The sequence below is a fragment of the Lathyrus oleraceus genome, chromosome 6 (assembly GCF_024323335.1).
Source record: "Lathyrus oleraceus cultivar Zhongwan6 chromosome 6, CAAS_Psat_ZW6_1.0, whole genome shotgun sequence".
Taxonomy (NCBI): domain Eukaryota; kingdom Viridiplantae; phylum Streptophyta; class Magnoliopsida; order Fabales; family Fabaceae; genus Lathyrus; species Lathyrus oleraceus.
In genome coordinates this window covers 478,910,132-478,929,561 of record NC_066584.1, presented here as the reverse complement: position 1 = coordinate 478,929,561, position 19,430 = coordinate 478,910,132, and the positions used below count along the sequence as shown (strand labels likewise).

The following is a 19,430-nucleotide window of genomic DNA, read 5'->3' as shown; positions in this document are numbered from 1 at the left end:
CTCAATATCAACAACAACAACAAGCCCCTAAGAAAGTTAATTGGGAGATTGCCATTGAAACAATGGCAACTTATAATGTTCAGTTTCAAGAAGAAACCCGAAACAACCAGAAAAACACCACAACATCCATAAAAAATCTTGAAGTCCAAATGGGTTAAATCGCTCAGTAATTAGCCTCGAGTTCTCAAGCACAAGGTGCTCTACCTAGTGCAACTGTGACAAATCCTAGAGAGCATAATAATGTGAGCGTCGTGACAATAAGAAGTGGTAAATCTGATGAAGTGGTCGAGGAGGTGGATGAAGAGTAAGATCAATTGATCGAAGTGGATCTTGAGATCAAAGAAAATGAAGTTGTGAGGGAAGAAGTGATATCACCAAAACCAATTGTGAAAGAAATAGTCATTGAGCCTAAACCGGTTGTTAAGCTTCCCTTTCCCACCAGAAACAAGAAAAAGGGACAACATGAGAAAAACTTTGAAAAATTCTTAGAGTTGTTCAAGAATCTAGAGATTAACATTCAATGGTTGGAGGCACTTGAACAAATGTCTACTTATGCCAAGTTCATGAAGGACATCACTTCGAAGAGGCGTACCGCCGACACCAATCCAATTATTCTAACTGAAACTTGTGGTGTTATTTTGCAGGGTATGAAGATTCCGATAAAGAAGAAAGATCAAGGAGTTGTCACCATCCCTTGTACTATTGGAGATAGGTCATTCAACAAAGCTCTTATTGATCTGGGAGCTAATGTGAGTCTCATGTCATTATCCATTTGCAAGAAGCTTGGTATAGGGGTTGTGCAAGATACCAGGATAACACTCCAATTCGTCGATCATTCGATAAAGAAACCGTATGGTATTGTTGAAGATGTTTTGGTGAAAATTGACAAGTTTGTATTTTCCGTGGATTTTGTAATTCTAGAAATGCCAGAAGATGAAGAGATCTCTCTCATTCTTAGGAGACCCTTTTTAGAAACAGGAAGGTGCTTGATCAACATAGAAGAATGGACCATGACGTTGAAGGTTTATGATGAGGAATTGAAGATCAATGCTCGAAACACCATGAGGTACAAGGATGATATTTGTACCAGTCATACTATAGAGGTTCTGGATCAGGTGATGACATATGATAGTCCTTTGAATGCACCATAGTCACCTTTGGAAAGAGTATTGAGTTTGTCCATTTTCGATAGTGATAAATAAGTGGACAACAGGGAATCGGAAGTGCTAGCCTTATTAGACGTGCAACCTTTGTGGAAAGGATCTCGACCACACCGGTGGGAGGATTTACGCCTACCTCAATCTAGTGAGGAGGATGAAGAGCTAAAGAAGGGAACGGAGTTGAAACAACTTTCCGAAAATGTTATATATGTCTTTCTCGATTCTAAAGGAAAATGTCTTGCTATCATAAACTCGGTCCTAAAGAATATCCAAGAAGAAAAGTTCATCCAAGTCCTAAAAAATACAAAAATGCTATTGGATGGGCCATTGAAGATTTCAAAGGTATTAACCCTACTGTGTGCATGCATAAAATTCTCATGGAAGAAGACCACAAATCGGTAGTCCAACCGCAGAGAAGACTCAACCCATCAATGAAGAAGGTAGTTTGGAAAGAGGTGGTGAAATTGTTAGACGCAAGTCTTATATATCCTATTTCTGACGGCCCTTGGGTGAGCCCGATGCATGTTATACCTAAGAAAGGGGGGACCACCATAATAAGGAATGAAAAAAATGAGTTAATTCCTACTCGGATAATTACCGGGTGGTGCGTTTGCATTGACTACAGAAGGTTGAACACAACAACTAGGAAGGACCACTTCCCATTGCCATTTATTGACCAAATGTTGGAAAGGTTAGTCGGACATGATTACTATTGTTTTCTAGACGGATACTCCAGGTATAATCAGATTGCAGTTGCTCCGGGAGACCAAGAAAAGATAGCATTCACATGCCCGTATGGTGTATTTGCATACCGAAGAATGCCATTCGGGTTGTGTAATGCTCTAGCCACCTTCCAACGGTACATGACTTCCATCTTCACCGACATGCTCGAAAAGCATATGGAAGTCTTCATGGATGACTTCTCAGTCTTTGGATCCTCATTTGATAACTGTTTAACTAATCTCTCTCTTGTTTTAGACAGGTGCCAGAAAACAAATTTAATTCTGAATTGGGATAAATGTCACTTCATGGTGCGAGAAGGGATAGTATTGGGTCACAAAATTTCCTACAAGGGAATTGAAGTTGACCAAGCAAAAGTGGAAGTGATATCTAAACTCCCACCTTCTGTTAATGAGAAGGGTATCAGGAGTTTCTTAGGACACGCAGGTTTTTACCGCAGGTTCATAAGAGATTTCTCAAAAATCGCAAAACCGCTGACCACTCTATTGGTTAAGGATAAGGCGTTTATGTTCGACAAAGAATGCGCCATGGCCTTTGAGACATTGAAGAACAAGTTGATTTCAGCACCAATTGTTATTGCCCCAGATTGGTCTCTCCCGTTTGAGATCATGTGTGATGTTAGTGATATTGTTGTAGGGGCAGTCCTAGGACAACGAAGAGAGAAGTTATTACATGTCATTTACTATGCTAGTTATGTGTTGAACCCTGCACAAATGAACTATGAGAAAGAGTTGTTGGTTGTGGTTTATGCATTTGACAAATTCAGGCAATACTTGTTAGGATCAAAGGTTGTCGTTTATACTGACCATGCCGCTTTGAAATATTTGTTTGCTAAACAAGACTCTAAGTCGAGGCTTCTCGGGTGGATCTTACTCCTCCAAGAATTTGATGTAGAGATTAGGGACAAAAGGGGGTGTGAAAACGCAGTGGCAGATCATTTATCCCGAATGTCACCAATTGAAGAAACAGAAGAAAAGAGACTGATAAAGGATGAGTTCGTTGATGAACATATCCTCGCTGTTATCGGTATCCATTGGTTCGCAGACTACATGAATTATTTGGTGAGGGGTGTAATCCCTAACGATTTTGATTCTAACAAAAAGAAAAAGTTTGTTCATGATTGCAGGTTCTACTTGTGGGATGACCCATTCCTATACAAGAGAGGAGTGAATGGGTTGGTCAAAAGATGCGTCCCGGAGGAGGAACAAAGGTATGTACTTAGAGCTTGTCATGACTCAAATTATGGAGGACACTTCAGTGGTGACAGAACAGCAGCTAAAGTCCTTCAGTCAGGTCTATATTGGCCCACACTATTCAAAGATGCCCAAGACATCGTCAAAGAGTGCGACAGATGTCAAAGAACAGGGAATATTTCTAAGAGAAATCAAATGCCGCAAAACGCTATGTTGGAAGTTGAATTGTTTGATGTATGGGGAATAGACTTCATGGGGCCATTTCCCCGGTCATTTGGGAAGAATTACATCTTGGTAGCAGTAGACTACGTATCAAAGTGGGTGGAAACGGTGGCATTGCCCATCAATGATTCTAAAGTGGTGGTGACCTTTCTGAAGAATAATATCTTTTCGAGATTTGGGGTGCCGAGAGCACTTATCAACGATGAAGGTACTCACTTTTTGAACAAACTGATGGAGAATCTGCTGAGGAAATATAATGTTAAAGACAAGATCGCCACTCCGTATCACCCTCAAACGAGTGGCCAGGTCGAAGTGTCCAACAGGAAGATAAAACAAATACTAGAAAAGACTGTGTGCACATCTATGAAAGACTGGGCAGTAAAGTTAGAAGATGCACTATTGGCGTACAGAACTGCATTCAAAACGCCCATAGGTATGTCTCCCTATCAGTCAGATTATGGTAAAGCTTATCACTTGCCACTAGAGTTGGAGCACAAAGCGTTTTAGGCATCCAAATTCTTAAACTATGATCTGGGCAAAGCGGATGAATCCCGAATCCTTCAGCTCCACGAGTTAGAGGATTTTCGAAATCAAGCATATGAGAATGCCAAACTCTACAAGGAGAAGACAAAAAAAATGGCACAATCAGAAGCTGTAGAGAAAGGAGTTTGTCGAGGGACAATTGGTGCTCTTGTTCAACTCCAGATTAAAGCTCTTTCCAGGAAAGTTGAAATTCAGATGGTCAGGTCCGTTTTTGGTTCACAGAGTGTTTCCCCATGGAGCAATGGAACTTAAAAATCCAAGTAATGGGGATACATTTAAGGTGAACGGACAAAGGTTGAAACACTACTACAAGGGGCAGGAAAGTGGTCTGATTGATAATGTTCGTCGCAGAGGATAAAAGAGACGACCGTCGAGCCATGTGACGTTAAACACAACGCTTCGTGGGAGGCAACCCACGCAGTTTTATTCTAATTATTTCAGTGTTTCCAATTTTTATTTGTAGGTTCGTAGGTAAATCGCATAGTGTAGAAGAAAAGGTTTGAGCTGAACTCATAGACGACAGTTGGATAACAGAGCACGGGAAAACAGAGAAAAAATCAGGTGTTTTTTTCAAAAAAAATAGGGCCCTGACACGGGTGCCCGTGTCAGACAAGGTGCTGAGGAAGATGAGTTTTCCAGTAGGCTGACATGACCCGTGTCATCTCTACTGGAGGTGAAGCCTAAAAACAGTGGCCTGACACGGACGCTCCTGTCAGCTGACACGACTCGTGTCAGGCCCAACGACCATATTTTTTCAATTTTTGGATTTTTGGATTTTGTGGATCCCACCCGAATTTTCCACCACTTAAACTCATTTTAACCTAAATTAACCCATTAAATCCGATTTTCTCACTTTCTCTCTCCCATTTTTAACAAATCTTTCTCCTTCCTCCATTGTTCTTCAACATTCTCTATAAGCTCACCAACAAAAAGCTCACAACTTTTCCGCTTTACTCCGTCCAACTCGCCGACACCCTTCATAAAAGTTGCTATACTCTCCATCCTCTACAAGGCTACGGTAATTGTTTTTCCTTTTTCCATACTTTATTTTTGGGTCATAAATTTTTGTTGCACGAATCAATCATACCGCCGAAGCGAATTTCTAAGGGGAAGCAAACTGAAGTTGAATCATCAAAGCCTCGGAAACGGACCATCCGTCATCCGAATTCGCATGATATAATCTTCGATAACCCGGAGCATGAACGAAGGTACTCTTCTCATGTTAAACGGAAGATAACACCGACAAGGTACCTATGCTCTGATACTTTATTTCAATTGGGTCTGTTGGAAGAATTAGATAGTATGTTCCATGTCCTCAGCATGCTGGAATTTGTGCATTGTGAAACGCCTACCTATGAGCGCATCACTTTAGAATTCTTGAGCACCATTGACTTGAAGTTAAAAAAAGGTTGGACAGGTACAACGATGTACTTTGGAGGAACAATGACTTTTAGATTCTACAATGTCGACCACGAGTTGACAGTGGAGCAATTGGGTGAAATTCTCCGCCTACCCCTAGATGGCCCCGGAGCCGTACTAGATAGCTTTGATGCTAAGACTTTCTGGTTGGCCATCACGTGACGATCAAATTATGTTGCTAAAGGGGCGAAAGCATTTGGCATTCATAACCCTTGTTTCAGGTATGCTCAAAAGGTGTTGGCTTTCACGCTTTTCGGTAGGGGTGATAACATAGGTGTGGCTACCCAAAGGGAGCTCTTCTTTCTGTTTGCCATGGCAAACCGAGTTGTTGTGAGTATTGTAGCATTTGCAGCGGATTACCTGGATCGAGTGGGGAGAGCAGCCCAAGGGGGAATTTCCATAGGGGGCATAATCACACAGATTGCCCACCATTTCGGTTATGACTCTGCTGCACTAAATGAAACGCCAGTGACAGGTAAGCATAAACTAGACATGAACGCATTGGTTCAACAAGGTATGATATCACAAGTTTCTGATTATTATGCTTTAATGAGTCCGGGTCAGTTTATTATGGCTCTTCCTGACCCTGCACGAATTAGCATTTCTGACACGCCTAATTGGCTATATGAGAGTGTCGTCCAAGATGATATGGACGAGCACAATGTTGACCCATTTGTTGCAGGTGACCCACAAGAGGAAGAGGTGCAGGAACATGAGCAGTTTGTTGCTCCTCCAGAGGACACCCTGCACCCAGGTGTCAGGTCGTCATATGTGACATCAGACCAATGGCCGTGGATGCAGACAGAGATCGGCGATCTCCAAGCGGAGCAAACACGTCAAGGCATAGAGCAAGCCTGTCAAGGGACTCTTATAGAGGAGATGCACGCAATGATGCAACGTCTGATGTTATAATTTTTGCCACCGTAGTGAGCCCGTGTGAGTCCCTCTCTATCTTGGATTAAACATTGCAGACAATTTTGGTTCAAGTGTGTGTGTGTGTGGGGGGGGGGGGGGTTATTATTTGTTATTATGTGTGTTTAAAATAGTTAGTTGTATGGTATTCTGTGTGTTGCAGATAGAGGACATTCGTGTCTGATGAATAATGAGGCTTAGAGTGATTGGATGAAAGACACACTCCTCTACTTGTTCTTCTAGAAACCCCCGAAAGTTGATGTTGCTGATCTGAATAATCGGACGCGACTCTCTGTCACTGGACTACTCAGAAATACACTGTAACTGAAGCAAAGACGAAGCTACATCACACTGAGAGGTGTCTTGGAAGCCTGCAAGCTATACCAAACATGGTGAGAACTACAAAAAGCCAAACACTTGTCATCATGAGAGCTTTCTAGGTATGTCTCTATCTCTCTAGGTTTACATATGAGATACTGGAATTTCATAACACACATGTACGCACTGAGACATTTTTTTTATTTAAACCCTGAGCCTTTCCAGCCAACCCGCCATTATTACCCTTCGTTCACCCAATTTGAGTCATATTTCCTTTTGTTTGTTGTTTAACCACTGTAGATAACCGCAAGCCCAAACACTACCACACCTTGCTTAGATAAGTGTTATTTACCCCGGATCTGTGGAAAATCCTAAGTTTGGGGTTTCATCAAAATTTTGGGACACCGATGTAAAGTAGATAAGTGCAGAAAAATGAGAAAAGTACGAAACTTCAAAGAAAAAAAAAGCGAAATGAAAAGAAAATTATGAGAAGTATCATGAAGCACTTATCTAGAAGAATTGAGGTTGAAAAAAAGCGTGCTCAAAAGAGCAATAAAAAGAAGAAAAATAGTAATAAGAGCCAATGAATCCCAACAAGAACGGTGCCCAAAAGAAAAACCTCCTGATTAAAAGATTGAACGCAGTTATGAGGGTAGCAACACAGACTCTGAGCCTGAAACCCTAGTATTTTCTTGTTTTGTTTTGATTCCCCACCTTACACCTTAACCTCGCAACAACCCAAAAAGCCCTCGAATAGTGTGTGTTGTGTGTTTTTGTTATGAAGGTATCTGTGATTCAAACCTAAGAGTTGACTTTGCATGCTCTATTTTATTGAGTGCAAACACTTTGATCCCGAGAGATTTGGTGAGAGTGTGAAAAGCTACAGACCAAAAGATGCGTCAATGTGAAAGTGTAGCGGAAGTCAGAAGTCGAGAAAGAGTAAAACATGAATGAAAAGTGAACAGAGACTCGCAAAAGATCACAATAGCATTGTGGATGCATAATTTGGAGGTGATCGTCTTGATGTCTCAAGCATCACTTGAGGACAAGCAATGAGATAAGTCTGGGGTTGTGATCAGTCTCCAATTCTACTTGTTTTCTGACACTCATTCGGCACAATTTCACAAAGTCGACAACACATTAGTATACCTGTTTTGTCGTTTTATTTAGTTGATTTGATGTTTTGCATTGTTATTTCAATTTGTTGATTATATTTGGTTTGCATCGTTATACTCCATTTTATGTCCCTTTGTGGTAGTTTTACTGGTTTGAGGTGTAAGCAAGAATACTGGAGGGATCGTCAAGGGAATCGGACAACACAGTAGTCCTGACACGGCCACCTGTGTTGCCCAACACGGCCCGTGTCAGGAGAAGAGAACCAGGAGCAAAAAACAGGTGACTGACACAGGTGTCCGTGTCAGCTGACACGACCCGTGTCAGCCTCCCTGGAGGGGCGTGTCAAGGCCATGGATACCAGACAGCCAACACGGCCTGTCGTGTTGCTTGACACGACCAGTGTTGGCTTGGACACCTTATTTTCCAGTTTTTGCTGTATTTTGGCACGGCTGATCCCAAAGGGCATTTTGGACTTTTGCTACATCAAATTAGTGATCAAGAACTATTTAGGAGATTTTTGAATATGGAGAAAGGGACTTTTCACAATTATAGATTAGAGACGATAAAGATTGAAGCGGTCAAAAGCGGCGAAGAACGAAGATCCTTCAAGAGCGGATGTAATTAAAGATCAACAAAATTACCATCCTTTTGTAATGTCTCATTTTTATTTTGTATCTTATTTGAATAATATGAGAGGCTAAACCCCTCAATGCCAGGGGGTGTCCCTGAATTGATTGTGTAATGACTCTGAAGTTATAATTTCCTTAATGTAACACCTCAAAATTTGCCCTCCTCTCTTGGGACTAGCTTAACATATTGCATATCATTTTTTAGGTCATTAGACATTGCATCTTTGCATATCATATGGCAACATTGGGCAAGTCATCCTCCTAGGTCTTGATCAGAAGATAAAGAGGTTAACATATTCAAGCCTGAGGGTTTCATTGAATTGATCACTAGCCATCTGAGGGTTTGTGCTTCAAATTAGGGTTTCTTGATTTCTCAAGGAGGTTGGATATTATCTTGGTTGCAATGGTACATCATCATCATCATGGTATTATCATCACCAAGAGATTCATTATGCTTGATCAGATACCTTGGGATTAGGGTTTTGACCTCTGGTCAACCCTAATCATCTGAATTGTGCCAATCAGGGCTTGTCAAGGAGATGAGGTCTTCATTGAGATGAGAGATCATTCTAGGGTTTCATTGAGCTTATGGAAGCTAGGGTTTCATGTTTGAGCCATTTCATCAGGAGTTTGAGGCTCAAGTTCATCTATGCATGGCAAGTTCATCTATCAGTCAACAAAAGTCAACCAAAGGTCAACTGATGGATTTGGAGGTGGGAGAGGGTTAGATACAATTCATTCATGTCCAAACAAGTTTCATTTGACATTTCCAACATCAACATTGAAGAAAATAATGTCAGATGAAAACTTTCCAAAAATAGAAAGTGACTTGTAATTCAAAACTGCCAAAAATGGAAAGGTTTTATCCTTAAAATTACATGTCCAAATATGCTTCAAATGAAATTTTGTCCAACATGAAAGTTGTAGGTCTTGCTCTCACCTTTCCAAAAAGTCCAAGAACATGAATTTCTCATGTGTGGTTGGCAAGTTATGATCAAATCATTGTCAAGAAAAGTTGAATTTCAAAAGTGCATAACTTTTGAACCAAATGGCCAAATCATGTGGTTCTTTTTGGAGAAATTTTCTTTTGATCTCCTCTATCATAATCATGCATCACATTTCATTAAAACTCATCACACAAAAAGTGCATTTTTCACTTGAACTTAATTTGAAAAGTGGAGGGAAAAAGTGAATTTGAGAAGTATGCATTGTTTTCATGTTTTTCCAATTGCCTTGGCTTAGGAACATCATTTGCAATTGATCCAAACCAGAAAATGGTACTGTTACATTGGTTTGCACATGTGAGGGTGAATTGGCCAATTTGCAATTTAGCATAAAACTTGCATTTCACTTAATCACTTGCATTACCCTAATCATGATTAGCAACATGTTTAACATCACATATAAAAGCTAAATCATAACTGTTTCATTGCTAATCATAACAGAATTTGGAAATTGGGATCTAGATCCAAAACTTTTCATCTTTTCTCTCTCACTTTTTCTGCAATTTTCTTCACAAACCGTGCCAAGATCTTCATCAATCCTTCATCCATGTGCATTATTGAGGCTGTTGGAAGCAAGATCACAAGGTTTTCAAGCTGAATTTGGAACTGTCAAAGTGAGCTTCATCAATGGCAAATGTGGAATTGAGCAAGATCGAGCAAGATTGATCAACATTCCTTCATCCAATCAACTACCTGAGCATTGGAGAGTTTCTGTTTTCATCTTGCAAGGCCTAAAAACATCAGAATCATTTCTGCACTTCAAAGCAGGTCAGTTTTCGACTTGCCTAATTCTTAAAATTGATGAATGCTTCTGGTAGATCTTTGAGAGTAGGCCATGCTGCAATTTGTTTCATTGATTTTCATCAAGAATTGATGAAGTTATGTGGATCTTAAGTTTGATGCATAAGAATGTTTTCCTTCGAAACTTTTAAATTAGGAAGAGATAGGATAAATTGATTTGAGATTGTTGATGTGTATTGAGAGATCTTTCCAATGGTATAAGGTTCATGAATTTTGGTGATGGTTTGTTCTTGAGCCTAGGGTTCATGAAGAACATGGATGAATGTGTGAAAAATCGTTTCCAGAATTGCTTTGATCCGTGTATTCGCCTGTTTGCATGATTTCCTTGTTTTTGCTCCATGCACCAATCAAACCGTGACACCTCATTTAGTGAAACGTTGCGCTTCACTGTAGCGCGCCAGGATTTGAATAGCAACTAGCTTCGATCCTCCACTCCAGCGTTTCTCATTTTGGCATTTGCATTATTTCTCATTATATGCTTCCATGTTCATATGCCATTCCGCATGCTTTTTTTATTTTTTCTTCACATTAGAAAATTCATATCTCACAAAATATTAATCCAATTAATATGAGATTTTTTTCATAATGATCCTTATCATGTCTACTATTTAATGATGATTTTTCCAGGATTTGTGCACGTGTGAAATTTGTTTTGGCCTAGGGTTTGCTCATGCTTATGTTTGCTTGCACATTGGTTACTAATTTGGTTGTGAAATAATGATGCTTGATCAAAAATTCTTGAAATTTTGCATGCACAAACTAGAGATCCTAAGTGACATTTTGGCTTTGAGTTTGTGATTTTATCATTCCTGGTTTGTGAGATATGATCATTTCACTCTAGGTGTGACAATGTGTGTCACATCATTCCTTGTCCAAATTGTGGATTTTCATTACCATGCCATATGAACTTGAATTGAGATGAATTTTTGCATGTTGATACTTCTAGATGTTAGATTCACTCATGAACTTTTGTGGATTTTTTCGGTGCAATTCCAATTTTTTTGAGAATTGCCTTTCTGTTTGACCAATTGTGGACCTTTTGAGAGTCGTGATCTTAAATGATTTGTGAAATTCTTGATATGTATCACATGAACTTGAAATTTTGTGGAGTGATTCTAGACACATTGAAGTTTGCCATGGCTTTGGTTTCATGCATTTATCTTGTGCTAATTCTGTTTTGTGCTTGCTTGAAGTTGATGCATGATTTTGTGCCTTGTATGAGCTTGTTTGAGCATGCTTTGACTTATGGATTTTATTTGACTTGCTTCCCTTTGTCCAAATGACTTGAAATTTGGTGTGATGATCCTTGGATGAGTTCTGTTTAGCCATGATTTTTCTTGAGATTTATTGAATTATTTTTGACTGAGTTTGGATTGATTCATTATGTTTGGTCCAATGAGCTTTCAATTTGCACACTTTGCCTTAGATGCTTTGTGAAATGAAATTGATTGATGATATGAATGTGAGACCACTTGGAAATTGTTCTAATTTGATGGAACTTTATTTGTGCCAATTTTCATGTTCTGTTTTGAATTATTTCTCCCCTTTGACCCTAGGCCTTGTCCTAGGGGTTTGCTTATGTTTGAGTTGTGTTTTCAGGACAAAGAAGCATATGGCATTGAGGGAATTGATTCACACTTGCTTGAGTTGAATAATTGGTCAATGTTGGACTAATCTTGAGTTTGTTTTGTAGGTGGCTTCTAAGTCATTTGAATTGAGCTTGAGCTTTGCCTTGATGCATAGCTTGCTTGTCTGTTTGCTTGTGTACAGTTAACTGTTGACCATTAGCTTGTCTGTTTGACTGTTTGAGCTGTGTACTGATTATGTTAGATTGATTTCAGGTACATTAGTAGCTATAGTTCCTTGTGAACTTGCTTTTGCTGTTGCTTGGTTGCTTAACCAATTGAGGTATAGCATCACTAACTTCATGTAGTCTGGAAGACCTGGCCTGTTACTTGGCCAGGCACCTGTCTGAAGTCCTCCTTAAGAGGCAATGCTTGTGATTGTTTATCTTTGTCCCCAAGCAGGAAAATACCTTTGTTAAGGCAATTGGCAGATACAAGAGATGTGCAATCCATCTCCTGCTATTCAGTTGAGTCATCCCTCTGCTCACACCACTGTGTTGATGCATTGTGGATATTAACCCAAGATCCATGTTGAGTCAGTCATAAGTGTAGAAGGGTTCCCACTTTCTGAACCCACACTTCCTTTGTCTGAAGCTCTCCCTGGCCAGGGATAAGAGCTGTGAGGCACACCCCTCACTCCCATTTCATCTGCTTCACCCTAACTCTCAATGTTAGGGTTAAGAGCTAACATCACCCTGATACAGTTGGCTTGCTTTTGCAGCCTAACCCTTGTGTGAGCCCACTTTGTCTGTATATAGTGTGTGCTAATTGTGAATGTTTGCTTTGTTTTGATTATGCTTGCATGCTTTGCTTTGCCTGTTTAGGATTAGCTTGCAGTCTGTGCAAGTAGATAGAAAACTCAACCTAGGACCATTGTGGAATACATGATAACTATTAGGCTCGAGTCAGTCTCCCTTCTAGTTGGTCATTTCCCAGTCTCTGGTTAGGAGAAAGTTTCTCCCCTGTTCAGGGGAATTACGTTGCCCTGATCCTCATACCAGATGAGGTACGTAGGCAGGAGGTCGTACGAGATCTCTCCGGGCATCCTTTTTCTCTTTGTGTGTGTTTGCTTGACAGTTGCTAAGCTCGAGTTCCCGACTCCTTAGTAACTTGTTGTGTGTTATCCCTATTGTTGTGTGCTTGGAGTCCGGTATAAGTCCATCAAGTGGCATCTGGTTTCCAGTGTGGGTTTGTTTGGTTCGGAAGCTGATGTAAGTCCAGCGATTGGCGTTCGGGTTCCCTGTTTGCCTTTTTGTGTTTTGTTTTGTTTCGGCGTGCGTGAGCCGAACTACGATAGCTCTGATTCTCATTCCAGATGAGATACGTAGGCATAGGATGCGATATCCTAGCGAGCCCTCTCCCCTCTTCCTCCACCTGTGTTGTCTTCAGTGCGTGTGTGTGATGTTTGTGAGCAGTTTTAGCAACCTTTTTCTATCTTTTGAGCGTGGATCCCGTCGAGTACGACGGATGCGTAGGGGTGCTAATACCTTCCCTTCGCATAACTGACTCCCGATCCCATTCTCTTTGGTCGCGAGACCATGTCTTTTCCAGGTTTACTTCGAGCGTTTCCTTTCCCTCTTTTGGGATAAATAACACACGGTGGCGGCTCTGTGGTGTTTTGTTTTTAGCCCGCCGGTTGTTTTTCGCGGATGCGACAGCTGGCGACTCTGCTGGGGACTACAGAAGTTGACCTATTGCTGGTCCATCTTCCCTAAGCGAGTCTCTCCTAGCGTTCTAGGATAGTTTAGGTTGCTTGTGTTGTTATATTTATTGCATTTATTATTCTGATTGTGTATATATTTGCATAAATATTTGCATGCATCATACTATCATGTTGTTGTCCTCTGTACAGGTGGTTCCGCTGTTTTGGGGTGGGTGTTCTGAGTGGGGCTAAAACCCAGGCCCGAGTATACACCTAGGATTAGTGTGGTCTCATGTTCCTCACATACTGGTTGGGCATGTTGTTGCGATGTGACATACCACAAGCCGGACGAGGTTCATTGGAGAGTGCTCTTCCTCAATAGGGTTTTCCACTTTGGTTGAGTCACCTCTTTTGAGCTATTGACTTCGGTGACCGATCTTTCCCGGATCTTTGGTTTAGACGATCTCAGGAGAGCTACAATGGCACACCCGAAAGGGCAAACTCATTGAGTATCTTTGCCCGATTGTCGAGACTATTATCCGCCTTAGGATGACCTTATTAGAATTTACCTGTGAGGGGAGGGTTGATTCTTACAGATGCATGTTCAGATGGTGACTTTGATGGTGACTGATGGTTCCGTGGATCAGAGTCCTATGTATAAGTCGGATTTATGGACATTTATTTCCGAGACGCCGAAGTGCTGTCCGTGTTATTTATCAGTGGGGATCCGTTTATTTCAGGATTCCCCGGGCCGATTCAGAGGATTTTGTGGTTATCAGATCAGTGAATCTCTGGGGATGATGGTGATGTATCTTTCAGTTCCGTTTATTTCGGAACCCTTGAGTTGGATTTGTGGTTACCTATTCCTTCAGATGGTCGTGATCAGTTCAGAGATCAGGTTTCAGTGTAACAGATGTTCAGATGACTTGGAGGATGGCACAATGCATTGCATTCATTCATCAACATCATTAACATTCTGCATTTACCTGCATCTAACACATGTTTATCCATATGCAGGGACATTTTTGATCGAGATCCTGGTTGAGAGACTCCTTGTTCAGATATGAGGCCCGTTATGAAGGACGATGTGGTCTATAGCTTCTTTGACCCAGAGATCAGTGTGCTGAAGGATATGATAACTTTGATTACACCCGACCATGTGGGGATGTTTCGTGAGATGTATGGAGGTATTCTGAAGATGGTTTTCAGACTCACTGACAGAGACAGGAGCGCCATTCATACTCTCCTCCAGTTCTATGATCCTGGTTTGAGGTGCTTCGTCTTCCCAGATTATTTATTGGGGCCTTTGATGGAGGACTATGCTGGTATCTTGGGCATTCAAATCAGAAATCAGGTTCCTTTCTATGCTACTAAGGAAGAGCCTGATATTGGTGGGATTTCCCGTGCTCTTTATTTGAGTCCGGAGATTGTTAAGGGGAGTCTGAAAGAGAAGGGGAAGTTGCCTGGTTTCCATCTGAGTTTCCTAGAAGCTAAGGCAAAGGAGCATGCCGAGTTGGGTAACTGGAAAGCTGTCTGCGCCTTGATTGCGGTTAGCATTTATGGGACCATTCTGTTTCCTAATCAGAGGAGCTTCGTGGACATTAATGCTATCAGATTGTTTATGCAGAGGAATCCTATTCCTACTTTGATCGGAGATGTCTATTACTCGATCCATAATCAGCACGAGAAGAGGCGTGGGGGATTGATTCGATGTTGCACTCAGCTGCTATACAAGTGGTTTATGGGATATTTGCCTTCCAAGGGTGCTTTTGTTCTTCTTGACCATACTGTCAATTGGGCGACCAAGCTGATGGGTTTGCGGGCCAAAGACATAGCTTGGACTCACAGTAGCGGGGTTGGACAAGACTTCATTTGCAGTTGTGGGGGTTTTCCCAATGTGCCACTTATAGGAGTTCAGGGTTGCATTAATTATAACCCGACCCTTCTTAAGAGACAAATGGGATTCGCTATGGAGGTTCCTCCTTTCAAGAGTGAGATTCAGGAAACTTTGTACTTCCCGGTTGAGGGCAATCAGGCCAAGTTAAGGCAGGTATCTGATGCATGGCGCAACATTCAAAGGAAAGGTAAGTTTTCTTGGGGTAGAGCCAATAACAGGTCTTTTCCTCCGTTTGATGACTGGCTCAGCAAGAGAGTGGAGCTTACTTGTTTACCATTTCCTATGGTTGATCCTTGGTATCCGTTGATTGAGGAATCTCCTTATTCTGTTAGTATGGAAGAGTTCCTAGAGATGAAGCGGGAGAGAGATCAGTTGCTTGCAGAGAAAGCTGAATTGGAGATGAGTGTCGCTCGGGTTCAGATGGCTAATCAGGAGATCAAAGTAAAGATGGAAGATCAAGACAAGCGACATGCCCTGGAAGCGAAGCGCTTTGAGATGGATACCGTTTACTATGGCAAGGTCAGTCAAGCCTTAGCGTCATCCACAAGGGAGCACGACATCACTAAGGAGAAGCTAGCCAGAGCCTCAAAGGTCATTGAAGATGAGAAGAGGAGGCAAATTCTTGTGAGAGATCAGAGAGATGCCAGAGCCAGCACCCTTGCTGCAGATTGGGAAGCAGAGAAAGCGAAGATCGTCGCAGAAAGAGATCACTACATCGCTGAGAGAGATCATTACTTCAGGCAGATGAAGATTCACCAGAAGGAGGTGGGGAGATTACAGCAGGAGAATACCGAGCTCAGGTTCGCCGTAGAGTTCGCGAAGATGGTTGATGATATAGGGCCTTCTGTGGGACCCTCGTCATGGTAGACTTGTCTCTTTTGTGTTGAATTACCGTCAGGCTTGTTGACGGAATTCACTTGCTTGTATTTCCTTTTGATTCTGGAGAATTGTACTTGACTTGTATCAGCTTGATGTATGACTATGGAACTTATTGTGCATTTTGCTATGTGATGATTGTTTTCATTCAGTGATCGATCTTCAAGCTTTATTTGCTTTACTGTATGCACTCACACAGCACACACATGGTTGGGTGGTATTTTGCTAAATCATATATCTCTGATCTGTATGATGAATCGAATGATGAATATCAGAATATTGCTGCCGGATTATTATCTGTCTCGATGAAGCCAGGATCGAGAGACAAATTGTTCCTCATATGGATAAATACTGCATTCATGCATGATCATAATAACTTGTTTTTTATTTTGCAGGTATCAGTTCTAACGTGCTCGATTGTTTCAGGAATCATTGCTCGCGCTCGTAGAGTTGTACCTTTGCACTCAACACGCCCTCACAGATATTTCACTAGACGCAACACTCCCAGACTGATGGATCTCCCTAACGCAGATATTCTCGAGCTGAAAGATAAAATGAGTGAGCTGATCAACATCATGCAGGGTTTTGCAGTTGGTCAAAAAGCTTTGGCTGACAAAGTTGAGAAGCTCGAGCGGGCTTCAGCTGCTAATATTGGTGTTAACCTGGATGGTGTCTCCAACCAAGGGCTGGGTGGTTCTCGAGAAGGTGGCAAAAGGACGACTGTGGGCGTGGTAAACAATGTTGCTGGTTTCGGTGTCGCCACAGGGGGTCAACTGTCGCATCCTATGCCTACGTATCTCGTCTGGAACGAGAATCAGAGCTGTCGTAGTTCGGCTCACGCACGCCAAACAAGCAAACACAAACACAGGCAAACTGGGAGCCTGAATGCCAATCACTGGACTTACATCAGCATCCGAACCAAAACACACACAAAAAGGCAAACGTGGAGCCCGAAAGCCAATCACTGGACTTACATCGGCATCCGAACCAAACACACGCACACTGGAACCCGAATGCCACTCGATGGACTTACATCAGCTTCCAAGCACACAACAACCAAACGAGTTAATAGGGAGTCGGGAACTCGAGCCTATAACTGTCAAGCACACACAAAAAGAAAAAAAAAGTGCCCGGAGAGACCTCGCACGGTCTCCTGCCTACATACCTCGTCTGGAACAAGGATCAGGGCGATGTAGTTCCCCTGAAAGGGAAAGAAATTCTAGCCAGAAACCAAGGGGAGACACACTACCAGGGAGATGTACTCGAGCCTAGTGTTATCATGCATCATTGCCCTATGTTCAGGTTTCTACCTACTTGCACAACCGCAAGCTAATCCTATCCAGGAAAACAGCAAGCATGCAAGCATCAATCACAATAAAACAAACATTTCACATAGCACACACTATATCCAGTCAAGTGAGGCTCAAACAAAAGGTGGACTGCCGAGGCAAGTCATCTGTACAGGGTAGAGTTAGCTCTTAACCTTGCCATTGAGAGGCTAAGGTGAAGCTGATGAGAGGTGAGTGAAGATTAGACTTCACAGCTCTTATCCCTGGCCAGGGAGAGCTTCAGACAAAGGAGCGTGGGTCCAGAATGGAGGGACCCTTCTATGCTCAAGACTCTGACTCGATTGTGCAACAACACAAGATCTTGGGTTTGTGTCCCAATGCATCAACACAGTGGTGTGAGCAGAGGGACGACTCAACAGAATAGCGGGGGATAGATTGCATATCCCTTGGGTTCCGCCAATTGCCTCATAGAGGTCTTTACCTGCTTGGCACAAAAGTAAACAATCACAATCATCGCCTCTTAAGGAGGACTTCAGACAGTTGCCTGGCCAAGTAACAGGCCAGGTCTTCCAGACTACATGGAGACAAGAGAGTCTACCTCAACTGGTTTAAAAACCAAGCAGCAGCAAGCAAGTTCTTAAAGAACTGTAAGCGACTAAATGTACCTGAAATCAATCAAGCATCATCAGTACTCAGACAAACCAACAGTAAACAGCAAATGGTTAATCAGTTAATCTGTACAAGCAACACAAGTTAATGCACATAAGTGCAAGCCATGAGCTCAAGCTCAAGCATCAAACCTACAACACAAAGCCAATGTTAGTGGACAACATCAAACAAATTCAATTTAATCAACTTGCACTTTTTCCCTTAAGCCTTTTGCATTTCAACCTGAAAATCCAAACCAAATGTGAGAAACTAGACCACTAGGCCAAGCCTAGGGTCCAAAAGGGATAAAAAATTCTAAACAGCAAGTACAATTTATCCAAAATCACATTCAAACAAATTAGAAGCAAATGCAATTGGTCCCATGCTCATACCATTCACCATTATCATTTCATGCACAATTTAACATTAATCATGCAATTTGCAACTCCAAAAGACCAAACAGAACTATCTCACTCAAAAGCATACCAAATCAATTCAATTAATTCCACAAAAATTCACACCTAAACAGGACACATTCAAGGTATAGCATGTCAATTTTCAGCTCAATTGGACAAAAGAAAGTAGGTTAATGAAAATCAAGAAGTCCAGACACATTTATACAAGTCAATTCAAGGCATCAACACAAGCATCAAATTCCATAAATCATAAAATAGTGACAACAATTAAGAAATGAATGGGATCAAAACCATGATGTCCTATAATGTGTCTAGAATGCTCACACCAAATTTCATCTTCATCCAATACACTATGAGAATTTCACAAATGAAATGCCAACATGTGTCACACAATGTCACAAAATGAGCCAACAGAGAAGAAAATTATCAATCAATTAGAAAATGCCATCAACAATTCCAGAAATATTCTCATGTAATCTTGACATATCAATGATCATTCATGCAAAAAATTAGCTCAATCAAACATCTCTAGGCCAGGCAAATAAAATCATGAAGTTGACATAGCTTGGTGTGACACAAATTGTCACACCTCTAATCAAAAAATCATATCTAATCAACCAAGTATCCAAAAATCATAAACTTTACATGAAAATCACCAGCAATGAGTCCAGAACAAACACAAAAAATTTCATTCATTTCTTTGAAGGTATGAGCATTTCATGAAGGTTTTGGTAAGACATGTACAAAATGAACACATTAAATCAATCCCTAAGCCAATTAATTTTCTACACATGCAAAAATTTCACAAAAATCATCATTAAATTCTTCACATCATCATGAGCATGGTGCAAAAAATCTCACCAAAATTGGATAAAAAATGAAGTCTCTATGATTTTCTAAAGATCATGTAACAAAAATGAAATTGAAATGAAAAACAAATGAAATAATATAATTAATATGTAAAAATGGCAAAGGCGTA

General features: G+C 41.2%; 1 protein-coding gene across 1 annotated transcript; it reads left to right on the top strand.

Annotated features, from left to right (window-relative positions):
• The first annotated feature begins 542 nt into the window (after positions 1 to 542).
• On the top strand, positions 543 to 1,151 carry LOC127096356 (uncharacterized). Its single transcript, XM_051034938.1, has one exon. The coding sequence runs from the start codon at positions 543 to 545 to the stop codon at positions 1,149 to 1,151; it is 609 nt and encodes a 202-aa protein (XP_050890895.1).
• The last annotated feature ends 18,279 nt before the right edge of the window (positions 1,152 to 19,430 follow it).